The 13,076-nt window shown below is 41.4% G+C and overlaps 1 protein-coding gene across 1 annotated transcript; it reads left to right on the forward strand.

The window, feature by feature from the left end:
* On the forward strand, positions 1–1,609 carry LOC308377725 (fish-egg lectin-like; the record flags this gene model as incomplete). The annotated part of the gene is made up of 5 exons (XM_080854464.1): positions 1–64; positions 180–407; positions 892–1,109; positions 1,200–1,327; positions 1,441–1,609. The coding sequence occupies 5 exons, from the start codon at positions 1–3 to the stop codon at positions 1,607–1,609; spliced, it is 807 nt and encodes a 268-aa protein (XP_080710590.1).
* Between the last annotated feature and the right edge of the window lie 11,467 nt (positions 1,610–13,076).

Raw genomic sequence — 13,076 nt, forward strand, 5'->3', positions numbered from 1 at the left:
ATGCCTCTCCGCATCGCAACACTTCTCTTTGCCCTGCACTGTCTGTTGCCGACTTCATGTGTGGGTAAGTTCATCTGACTGTTACTCAAACCTGTGCATGTTATCCATCTTTCCTCTGCTCTCTCTGACTGCATCTGTCAACCCACCACCGCATTTAAGTGTTTATGTTTGTCTTGCAGAGTATAGCTGTAAGCAAGTCCCTGGAGCACTGGTGCAGATCGATGTAGGTGTTGGACAATTGTTCGGGGTCAACAAAGCTGACAACATCTACACAAGGTTTGGATCGTCATGGAAAAGGTTGCCAGGCAAACTGAAGCATGTCACCGTGGGACCTGCAGGAGTCTGGGGGGCCAATAAAGCGGATAAGATCTATAAACTTGTTGGGGGTAACTGGGTGAATGTACCTGGTAAGAATAACTTCCCTAATGATAATTTATGGAATTGTGGGCCACCAATAGACAAGGTTTGCATGTAGTCATTTTTAGACGGATAAAAGTGCAATATGTCTACAACCTTAATGTGCAGCTGTATGATTCCATAAGAATGTGCTGGTATGATTTAAAATGATATTATATTTTTAAAATGATGTGTGTCTTTATTATATTGATGTCAACCCTTATGGGGAAAGATTGTTTAATTAATTTATGTTCCTTTTGATATAGTACATATAATAACAGTGTGTTAACACCGTATCTGAAAGGGTCTGTAATTCTGTGTAACAGAAAAACACATTGAAGGACCTTTCTGTGTGAAATATATGTGCAAGCTTTTCCCCACAGATGTGTTGTGCCAATGTTTAACATGACAAGTGTAATTCATAAAGGTTTTTTACAGACCTTTTCCATATGGGATCATGAGCAATCATAAGTTAATGTTTTTGTTCTGGATCAGGGCTCTTGAAGCAGATTGATGCTGGTGGAGACCAGTTTGTAGCAGGAGCCAACCATGTAGATGCCCCCTTCTGTCTTCCAAAGAAGAACACAGTTGGCTACAGTGGAAGCAATAGTGCTATGAACTGGCGCCAGATACCTGGCGGCCTGAAGTACTACAGCTGTGGTCCTTATAGCTGCTGGGGTGTTAATAGTAATGATACCATTTTTGTGAGGAAGGTAAGGCATGCTGGGCTCTGCTGTCTGTGAAATAATTGCTAATCAATAAATGAATTGATTTTGCTTATCAGTGTTTGTTCCGTCCACTAGGGGGTGAACTCCTCTAATTGTGAGGGGGACGGTTCCTGGCAGGAGGTTCCAGGACGCCTGTCTATGATCGAGGTGGGAAGTGACGGATCTGTCTATGGAGTGAGTTCTGTAGGAGAAGTGTTCCGCAGGTTTGTCTTTCGATGCTCTAAAGTCATTTTGAATAACTTCATAATTGTGATGCATTTTACTTTCAACTGTAAATGATTCCTTCATGAATATAATTGAAATGTCTCCTTTGCAGGGATTCCACGTCTGCCCTTAAACCTGAAGGTACCGGCTGGACAAACCTTCAGCTCTACGGCGGACAGGTGAAGCATGTGTCCTATGATCTGGGCCATCTCTGGGTCATCCTGAAGAATGGCAACATCTATGACTGCACCAATGACTTCACCAATGAGTGCACTGCCTGAGCACTGCTCTTCCACAGAGGCAGCCCTGCTGGTCAAACCCTGCAGCTTAATTACCTAATCAAATATGCACCTTTTAATTAGTTTCACCCTTTAATTAGTTTCCGATCTTCTAACACACCCATAATTAGAACAGTCTTAATCGTCCTGTCCGTCTGTTGTATTATCCAGTTCCAGTTTAGTTCATATGGAACAACACATCTATTGTGCAGATTTTTAACAACATTATCCAGAGATTTCAAATATCCTTATTTGATCCTGTCTTTGCATGATGTTATATCAGGGTGTACTTTCTAGAACTGTTTGTCTTTAAAATAATCATAATGATTTTCGTCTTTTTTCTTGGGGATTTGTTGATCAATAAAGCATATTGTACTCAAAATGACACTCAACTGCAGGCGTCATGCTTTATAATACATCTCTATTACGCAGTTCTCCAGATATACTCGTTTGGTGACACAAAAAGATACAAATCTTTGTTCCATACCAGGATCCTGATCATCATCAAACCCACGCTAATGTTAGCTATCAACAAAATTAGCCAGCAAATTTCACTAGTATCAATCATCATTCAGTCATCTCACTAAAAAGGAAAGGTATGAGTCTTCTTTTAACTTTTTTTTAATCTAATCTTTTAAACTACAGACATGAGACTTGCGTTGAAGGGCATATCTGTCGTGGATTAAATAAAAAGGTTAGAAGTTGGGGGCACTGTGGCGCGAGCCAATAAGCCCCCCATTTACAGGTTACAATGCCTGGTTCGCAGGTTAGATTCCGGCCTGCTGTCGTCCCCCGATCCTCTCCCCACCTCTTCACTCCTCCTCACTTCCTGTCCAAAATACTTAACTGTTCTATCCAAATAAAGGCTAAGAAGCCCATAAATAAATCTTTTTTTTTTTTAAAGGTTAAAAGTAGATACACACCTTTCATTCAATCCAAAATCGTCTCGATGTCCAGGGCATGAAGAAAAAACTACTGGGCAGGACTGATGGAAGGATAATTTCTCTGAACTTGTTACACAGTGAAATTTTGAACTTGTTCATTTACATGGTCTGTTCACAATCATCAATAATCACATCGAACCTTTATTGGACTCAAAACATGCAAGGTGGATATATCTGGAGTTTTGGTCTTATCGGACCAACCTGAGCGTTCATGCTAATGTCACTGATGCTGCTAGCATCATGGTTAGCACCCTCAGTAGTGGTGGATGGTTGACCTCCTTAACCACATTGTGACTCTCAATAGATTTAGATAGGAGCGTGAGAAGTGAGACGGGTCGATAGTTTTCCACCTGAGTGGGATCGAGAGGCGGCTTCTTGAGCAGCGGTGTTACCTGAGCCACTTTGAATGAAGAAGGAAATGTTGCAGAATTAAATTAAGCATTAATCAACTGTGTTATTGCCAGTAAGACGGCAGGCAATATGGCTTAAAGGATGATGGATGGGATGGGGTCCAGCGGGCATGTAGTTGGACGGCTACCTGTTAGGATTTTGGACACCCCACTCTCAGTGAGAGACAGAAGGGAACGATAGCATATCTTTATTGTAGAAAATGTTTAAGGTGGACTCATGATAAGAATAGAGATGATCACATACAATATCTTTTCACTGCTTCAATGTATTTATCCAAAACGACTTTCAAGGAAATGTAAAGACACTCTTGGTAAGGAGAAGTGGAGAGTCGAACTAGCAACCTTGCAATTACTAAACGACTCCTCTTAACGACTCCTCTACCCTCTGTACACACTTGACGTCATACCTAGGCTACACACTGATCCCTATACACAGATTCACACACACATATTCAAACTCCTACTTCTATGGTCATCTACACATTCATGTACTACACACATACTGTATATGGTACATGATACATAAGAGCATACAGTACAAATATCCTCATAATAATCTATTCATTTGATACTCTTGGGGCTTGTTTTTATCTACTTATTATGAAAGAGGTGAGATAATTATTTTCGTATGTGTGAACTCCCTAACTATCAAGGCTATCATCTTTGTGGTGTGAGCACTTCGCTCTACAGATTCTTCTACCAGGTGAGTTGAGGACACAGGCCTGTCTTGAGAGGTGAGTGTGTGTGTGTGTCTCCTCTCCCTGCTTGGTTAGGGCTCAGATACGCGTCTTTTTTTCAGGTAGAAACGCTTCAGTAACACCCTGGCAAAGTGCGGCGGCCAAAACAGAAGCGGTGCGCTTCCCTGCCTTGCGCTGGAAAGTTGAGAATAGTTCAACTTTTAAGCGCACCTAAAAAAAACGCTTCAAAGACGCAACGCGTGGTGGAGAAGGGGCGCACGCTTTAAACGCGCCGTAGCCTACCATAGGAATCAATGCATTTGCTCGCGTCCCGTTTTTACAAAAACGCGTATGTGTATCTGACATATCTGTATTTGACAGAGCTGCTCCATGGACCACCACTCTCGATTTGAATGAAATATCTGCAAGAGTGAAGTTTATCGCATTCGGTTTTCTGACTCTGAATGAGTATTTACTCAAAGATTTGAAGAGGTTCTTTTGCTACAACACCTGTTTTGACCCTGTTTTCCTGTACACTGGCTGTTCATCAATTTCTGAATACCCTGGAATTAAAGCAAATAGACTATGAACTTTGTTTCCCTTTTCTTATCTTTTAAATATGGGGGGTTTGTATGCCTTTATTTGGACAGGACAGTGACGTGTTATTACAGAGGACTGGGAAATGACATCAGGCGTGACTTGAACCCGTGTCCAGTAAATGGGGGGACTGATCGCCCCCTTGATTTTCTTAACTTATTAGGTTAAATATTAGCTCATCATTATCCTATTTGTATCAATTAGATAGGCTACTCTTTGGGCTTGTTTTTAATCTACTTATTATGAAAGAGGTGAGATAATTATTTTCGCTAGCAAGATCTCATTCTATGATTCATTCCATTAAGCCTACTGCCAGCAGGCACATTCAATATAGGACGTGAAACACAAGATAACAAACACAAAAGATAATTATATTTTGGTAAGTCCCGATGCTGAAAAAGCTCTGGATCTTTTTGTATTACAACAATTTGTAATCAGGAAAGACTGTATTATAGAATGAAACATAAAGTAACTTCACTATTGCAAAATTAAATGTTTTACTTAAATATTAGCTCATCATTATCCTGTATTAAAAAGACCTTCAGAACAGAACTGTTTAAATATTTAATTTGGAGCGTTTGTATGCCTTTACAGTGACGTGGTATTACAGAGGACTGGGAAATGGGATATTCAAACCAGGAGTGCGCCTTGCCAGAAATGCTCATATTTGACAATATGGACAGAAGGATTCGGTGGTCAGTGTTGGGAAAGTTCACTTTCTACATTAACTAGTTCAGTTCATAGTTCACACATTTTAAAATGAACTAGTTCAGTTCATAGTTCATAATTCAAAAATTTGAACTAAGTTCACAGCCCCAAAAAATGAACTAGTTCAGTTATTTTTTTCAATATGTTGCGAGCTAAAAAAAAAATATCTAAATCTCTATATGTCTGCAATACCGCTTTCGGCCTCTATGCAACTTTGTCGCTCTCACACTTGCCAGGCATTGACAGTAAAATAAAGCACACGCAGCGATTTGAAACTGTTAAATGACTGTTAAATGTGGGTTTTTCGCCTGGAAGTCCCTAGAAATCTGGCACCTTATTGAACGAAATTAAAAAGAGTGAACGTGCCGTTCACAGACACCAGAATGAACGCGTTCACACTCCAGTATCGTTCATCAGGCAATAATACAGAACGTTCAGTTCACGTTCACCAAAATTATGAACGAGTTCATGAACTTTCGTTCGGCTTCGACCCGTGTCCAGTAAATGGGGTGACTTACCGCCCCCTTGATTTTCCTTAACTTATTACTTTAAATATTAGCTCATCATTATCCTAGAAAAGGAAGAACATCTTTCAAGAGCTTCAGAACGGAACTGTCGCCTTGAGTTCCACAACTCTAGAACCGTTTGGACGTACAGTACACCGACAGGTAAGCGTAGCTCCTGGGTAACAATATTGTCTCTAATTGCTATAAATTATTAATACATTATTGTCTATAAAAAGCTGCTCATGAACTTGTCACAGAGACTTACTTGTCAGTTAGTCACTGAGTGAACCATGCCTCTCCGCATCGCAACACTTCTCTTTGCCCTGCACTGTCTGTTGCCGACTTCATGTGTGGGTAAGTTCTTCTGACTGTTACTCAAACCTGTGCATGTTTTCCATCTTTCCCAGCTCTGTCTGACTACATTCTGTCAACCCACCGCCGCATTTAAGTGTTTTTGTTTGTCTTGCAGAGTATAGCTGTAAGCAAGTCCCTGGTGCACTGGTGCAGATTGATGCAGGTGTTGGACAAGTGTTCGGGGTCGCCAAAGACGACACCATCTGGACAATAATTGGATCGTCATGGACACAGTTGCTAGGCAAACTGAAGCATGTCACCGTAGGACCTGCAGGAGTCTGGGGAGTCAACAGAAATAATCAGATCTTTAAACTTGTTGGGACTGACTGGGTGTCTGTAACTGGTAAGAATAACTACATTAATAATAATATATGGAACTGTGAGCCACCAACACAGACAAGGTTTGCATGTAGTCATTTTCAGACGGATAAAAGTGCAATATGTCTACAACCTCAATGTGCACCTGTATCATTCCACAGGAATGTGCTGGTATGATTTAACAGAAATGTTTATCTTTTTAAAATGTGTTTCTTTATTAGGATGTCAACCCATATGGGGAAAGACTGGACATATAATAACAGTGTGTATAATAACACTGTATCTAAAACGGTCCATAATTCTGTGTAACAGAAAAACATGTTGAAGGACCTTGTACCGTTTCTGTGTGAAATATATGTTCAAGTTCTTCCCCAAAGATGTGTTGTACAAGTGTTGTACATGACGAGTGTTATTCCAGGTTTTGTACAGACCTTAACCATATGGGATCATGAGCAATCATAAGTTAATGTTTTTGTTCTGGATCAGGGAGCTTGAAGCAGATTGATGCTGGTGGAGACCAGTTTGTGGCAGGAGCCAATCATGGCGATGCCCCCTTCTGTCTTCCAAAGAAGAACACAGTTGGCTACAGTGGAAGCAATAGTGCTATGAACTGGCGCCAGATACCTGGCGGCCTGAAGTACCACAGCTGTGGTCCTTATAGCTGCTGGGGTGTTAGCAGTGATGATCAAATCTTTGTGAGGAAGGTAAGGCTAGGCTGGGCTCTGCTGTCTGTGGAATACTTACTAATCAATAAATGAATTGATTCTGCCAATCAGCCTTTGTTGGGTCTTCTAGGGGGTGAACTCCTTTAATTGTGAGGGGGACGGTCACTGGCAGCTCATTCCAGGAGGCCTGTCTATGATCGAGGTGGGAAGTGACGGATCTGTCTATGGAGTGAGTTCTGTAGGAGAAGCTTTCCGCAGGTTTGTCTTTACAAGATCTTCTGTGAGGGAAATGCACCTTTGTATTTTTTCCAAGTCACAAAGTATTTTTTCATAACTTCAGAATAGTGATACATTTTACTTTTAATTGTAAACGATTCCTTCATGAATAAAAGTGAAATGTCTCCATTGCAGGGATTCCACTTCTGCCTGTAAACCTGAAGGTACTGGCTGGACCCAAATTCCTCTCTACAGTGGACAAGTGAAGCATGTGTCCTATGATCTAGGCCATCTCTGGGTCATCCTGAAGGATGATACCATCTACGACTGCACTGAGCACTGCTCTTCAACAGATAGCCCTGCTGGTTAAACCCTGCAGCTGAATTTCTCAATCGATTACGCACCCTTTAATTATTTTCACCACTTAATTATTTTCCAACCTTTCATAATCGTCATGTCCTTCTGTTGTAATATCCAGTTCCAGTTTATATGGATAAACACATCTGTTGTGCAGATTTTAAACAGGATTTAACAGACTTGAAATATCCTGAAATGATGTTGACATTACATGATGGTATATCAGGTTTTACTTTGAAGAACTGTTTGTCTTCAAAAGAAATTCTATCTGTCTTATTGTGGCTTTGGTGATCAATAAAGCATATTGTACTCAAAATGACACTCAACTGCAAGCGTCATGCTTTATAATACATCTCTATTACGCAGTTCTCCAGATAAACTCGATTGGGGACACAAAATATACAAATCTCTGTTCCATGCCAGAGTCCTAATCATCATCAAACACTAGCTAATGTTAGCTACGAACAAAATTAGACAACAAACTGCACTAGTATTCATAATCATTCAGTCATCTCACTAAAAAGGTAAGGGTGTGTATCTACTTTGAACCCTTTTTTTTAATCCACCACAGACATAAGACTTGACTTGTAGGGCATGTCTGTGGTGGATAAAAAAAATGGTTAAAAGTAAATACACACACTGATAGAAATTAGTTTTCTACTATATATTGGAAAACACAGTCATGGATTTTGTCAGTCATGTTTCAGGTTTATTCTTGAACGATGGTGGTTACCATCATGAGACAGAGGCTTGAAGTCACACACTCACTCACAGCGCTTCACCTTAGCTTATCTACCTATCTCTAGTGAGAAAGGCTCTTATATACATAATGTTTAAGGGGTGTTACCATTGATTCAAAATAGGCCATGGCTGCAGACACCTTTGTCTCAACCTGGGGGGAAGGGAGTTCTCACCTCCATCCCCAGGTATGAACAAAGAGCCCTCACCAAGAAATGCCAATAAAAGTAATATACTTATACTAGGTATAAATAAGGTGGAATTATTGACTATGGCATACCATTATAAACTATGAATAATAAATAACCGGTCCATTCAACACACACACACACACACACCTTTATTTCAATCCAAAACCATCCCGTTGTCCAGTGCATGTAGAAAAACACTGCTGGACAGGACTGATGGAAGAATAATTTCTTGGAACTTTTTACATACTTAAACTTTGAACATCTTCGTTTACATGGTCTGTAAATAAATGTTGCAGCGTTTACATTTGTAAATGACAGGACATTTGCATGTGAATTAAGAAATACATTTCTGAATTGCATGACATGAATAATGTATGATATCTTTATTATGCAGTTCTTCAGATATACTCTATTGGTGACACATACAGATACAATTCTTTCAGTTTTTTCAAAGATGCCAGATGGCAGGGAGACGTCTGATCGCAGAGAGATTATTCCACACGCTATTTCTTTTTAAATAACTTCTCTGTGAAGTGCCGCAACCTGCTGTCAAGTTGAGTAAGAGAGTCTATTTGAACACTCACCTTAGTCCATGTCCTCACTTGATAACTGCCAAATGTGATGTCATTAAATCGCTGCCTGCAAGACAACAAAGTATTTTAAAGTAAAAGGAATGTACATACATCCTTGTCAAGGCTCTCCAGGAAGGATTCAGTTTCTTGAATTCCCTCAAAGCCCTTTGACCTGAACAACGGAAGGGGTTTCTGCAGATGGCTGGCCAGACACTCATAGAGAGGACTGGGGTCCATTGACATCAGTCTGGTGAATTCAATGGCAATGTGCAGTACCAGTCAAATGTTTGGAAGTTTTTTCTTTACTTTTTTGATTTTCTACATTGTAGGTTAATACTGAAGACATTTAAACTACTAAAGTACACAAATGGAATAATGTGCTAAACAAAAAAAAGTGTTATCTACAGTGTAAAAAATTATAAAAGTAAAGAAAAAACTTTTCCAAACTTTTGACTGATACTGTAATAAAGTGTCAAACTGTATCAAACGACCTCACATTGATCTGCACTGAAAGCAAGTAATGCACTGATACTCTCTTGAAGGACCAGGAAGAGTTCCTGGAAAATAAAAGTCAGTCATTTAATTGTGACCGAAGGGTTGATGATAACGATCAGGGCTCTTGAAGCAGATTGATGCTGGTGGAGACCAGTTTGTGGCAGGAGCCAATCATGCAGATGCCATCTACTGTCTTCCAAAGGAGAACACAGTTGGCTTTTAGTAAAGGAAACAGTGCTTTGAACTGGCGCCGCATTTCTGGCAGTCTGAAGTACTACAGCTGTGGTCCTTATAGCTGCTGGGGTGTTAACAGTAGAAATCAAATCTTTGTGAGGAAGGTAAGGATGGGCTGGGCTGGGCTGTCTGAGGAATAATTACTAATCAATAAATGAATTGATTATCAGCCTTTGTTGGGTCCTCTATAACGATCAGGGCTCTTGAAGCAGATTGATGCTGGTGGGGAGCAGTTTGTGGCAGGAAACGTGAGGAGGACGGCTCCTGGCAGAAGCAGATTGATGCTGGTGGGGAGCAGTTTGTGGCAGGAAACGTGAGGAGGACGGCTCCTGGCAGAAGGTTCCAGGACGCCTGTCTATGATCGAGGTGGGAAGTGACGGATCCGTCTATGGAGTGAATTCTGAAGGAAATGTGTTACGCAGGTTTGTCTTTAAATGCTCTTCTGTATGGGCGATGCACCTGTGCCTTTTTTAGGCCATAAAGTATTTTTTCATAATTTCATAATAGTGATACAATTTACTTTCAACTGTAAATGATTCCTTCATGAATATAATTGAAATGTCTCCTTTGCAGGGATTCCACGTATGCCTGTAAACCTGAAGGTACCAGCTGGACCTACATTCTTTTCTACAGTGGACAAGTGAAGCATATGTCCTACGATCTCGGCCATCTGTGGATCATCCTGAAGAATGATACCATCTTCGACTGCACTGAGCACTGAGCACTGCTCTTCCACAGAAGGTCACAGCCCTGTGGGCAAACCCTGCAGCTTAATAACCCAATCAAATATGCACCCTTTAATTAGTTTCACCCCTTAATTCTTTTCTGATCTTCGGACACACCCGTAATAAGAACAGTCATAACAAGAATGGGAGCATTCAGAGAATGCAAACCTCCGCCTTGTGACCTTGACCTTTGACCTTGACATCTGAAAATCTAATCAATTATTGCCATTATATTACCCAATCTCCCCACAAAGTTTGATGGAAATCGGTCCCTGCGTTATCCTGCTGACAAACAAACAAACAAACAAACAAACAGACAAACAAACATACAGGGGTGAAAACATAACCTCCTTGGCGGAGGTAATAATGCTGTGCTTCTGTTCTATCATCCAGTTCCAGTTTGGTGCGACCGCACATGAACTCACACTTCTCCCCATCTCTCCAACCACTAGCGCACCCCAACAGACATGGATTGCACACACACACACACACACACAAACACTCATACCACTGATTGCAATGGAGCCACCTCATGGAGATTGCCAATTGCCTAGACTGGCAGGAGGGGAACTTAAAAATGGTCTGGGCCAGACCACCTGGACAAGGTGGTGGGGTTTACATTCTTTCAAGACATTATTCATTACATAGTAAATTATTGGTTTATAATTGTGAAGGAATACTATGTTCGTGTCTCGGGTCTGTCGTGTCATTGTGTATTGTTTAGTGTTTGTGTCTACCCCCCGTGTGTTAAAATGGTGCTGGCAGCCATGTGTATATATGTTCATTGTTCTGTCTAGTTCAGTTAGTCTAGTCCTGTCTTGAATGTGGACCTTTTTTTGACTGCTGATTTTTGACCTCTACCCCATTTAGAGGCTTAGCAGGTATTTTAATTGATCTATGTACTGCTGCATTGTGTCCTCTTCCCCATTCAGAGGCTTAGCATGTTTTGTTAATAGTGTTTTGGTACTGCTGCTTTTTGTCCTCTGCCTATTGAGAGGCCAAGCAGTTCTCAAGAATATTTGGAAGCATAATAAAGCTTTAATCTGAACCCTCACTCTGTCTCTGAGCTTTTCGGGCCAAACCCACACATTTCCACGGCAACCGAGGCTCGGCCCGTCACAATGTGTGATCCGTCACTTCAAGAGGGTATATTTGGTTGTGCTTTCCAGAACTGTTTGTCTTTACATTTATCATAATGATTTATATCTGTCTTCTGGTGGCTTTGGTGATCAATAAAGCATATTGTACTCAAAATGACATTCAACTTCAACTGTCATGCTTCATAATACATCTCTATTACGCAGTTCTCCAGATATACTCGTTTGGTGACAGAAAAAGATACAAATCTCTGTTCTATGCCAGAGTCCTAATCAAGCAGGCTAATCCTAGTGCAAATTAAAATTTTCGGATTCTTGTCACTGTTGTATTGTTTTGCACTGTAGTATTGTTTTGTGTTGTGTTTATGTCATATATACATAAAACTGCCTCTCTGCTGCTGTTGTCTTTTCATGTCATGCACTTGGCTCATAGCGGTGTGCAAAAGGAACGAACAAACGAACGTGTGTGTGTGTGTGTGTGTGTGTGTGTGTGTGTGTGTGTGTGGGTGCGTGCGTGTGTGCGTGCGTGCGTGTGTGTGAGTGTGTGTGTGTGTGTGCTCCAATGCAGTTCTACCTCCAAACTGTTTGTTACATCTGCCTGAACCAGCTACAGGCTGATCTTGGGTGCGCACACACACACACACACCCACACACACACACACACACACCCACACACCCACAGACAGGCATAGCAAAGGCACAGGTACAAACCAGCCTGAAACAATCTGTTTCTTTGGCACTTGTCCCATTCCATTTTCCTCTCCAAACACACACACACTCACACACACGCACACACACACACACACACGCACACACACACACACACGCATACAGGTCTAAACCAGCGTGGCTCTACTGCCCACTGAACTACCAAGGTTACCCATTACCTAAAAGAAACCTTTCATACCCAAAGCTCTTCCCCTACAAACAGAGCAGCAATAACCTACACACACACACACACACACACACACACACAGATTTGGGAGGATCACAGCCAAAACATCCTCTGACCAATCTAGAGTCGTGGATACAGTGAACTCCTCTATTCTCCTCCCCTCTGCAATCAGACAAGCCAGTCAATAAACCACCTACCACCCAGACACACACACACACACACACACACACACAGACATACACACACACACACACACACACACACACACACAGACACACACACGCACACGCACATGCACACGCACACACACACACACACACAGACACACACACACAGACACACACACACACATACACACACAGACATGCACACACACACACGCACACACACACGCACAACCTTCAGACTTATGATTTACATCACAGTAAAAAAAGAAAGTGATGCTACTGACCATCAGGGATTTTTAGATTTGACCCTTTCCTCCACATGAAATGTCATGCGATTCAAAATGAGAGCATCACACGTCATTCGCACGTCATTTACACACACTTGTCAAGGACTCTGGGTCTTCCTTTCTTGGGGGGCGAACACACACACACACACCCCCAAACACACACACACACACACACACACACACACACTTATCAAGGACTCTGAGTTTTTCTTTCATATGCCAAAGATACAGCATGCTTCAGCATTAGGGTGAGCCTGATGTTCTTTTTTTTTGATTTTGCAATGCTTGTCTGTTCCTGGCCTAAACTCAGCAATACT

Source organism: Sprattus sprattus (genome assembly GCF_963457725.1).
Source record: "Sprattus sprattus genome assembly, chromosome: 16".
NCBI classification, from domain to species: Eukaryota; Metazoa; Chordata; class Actinopteri; order Clupeiformes; family Clupeidae; genus Sprattus; species Sprattus sprattus.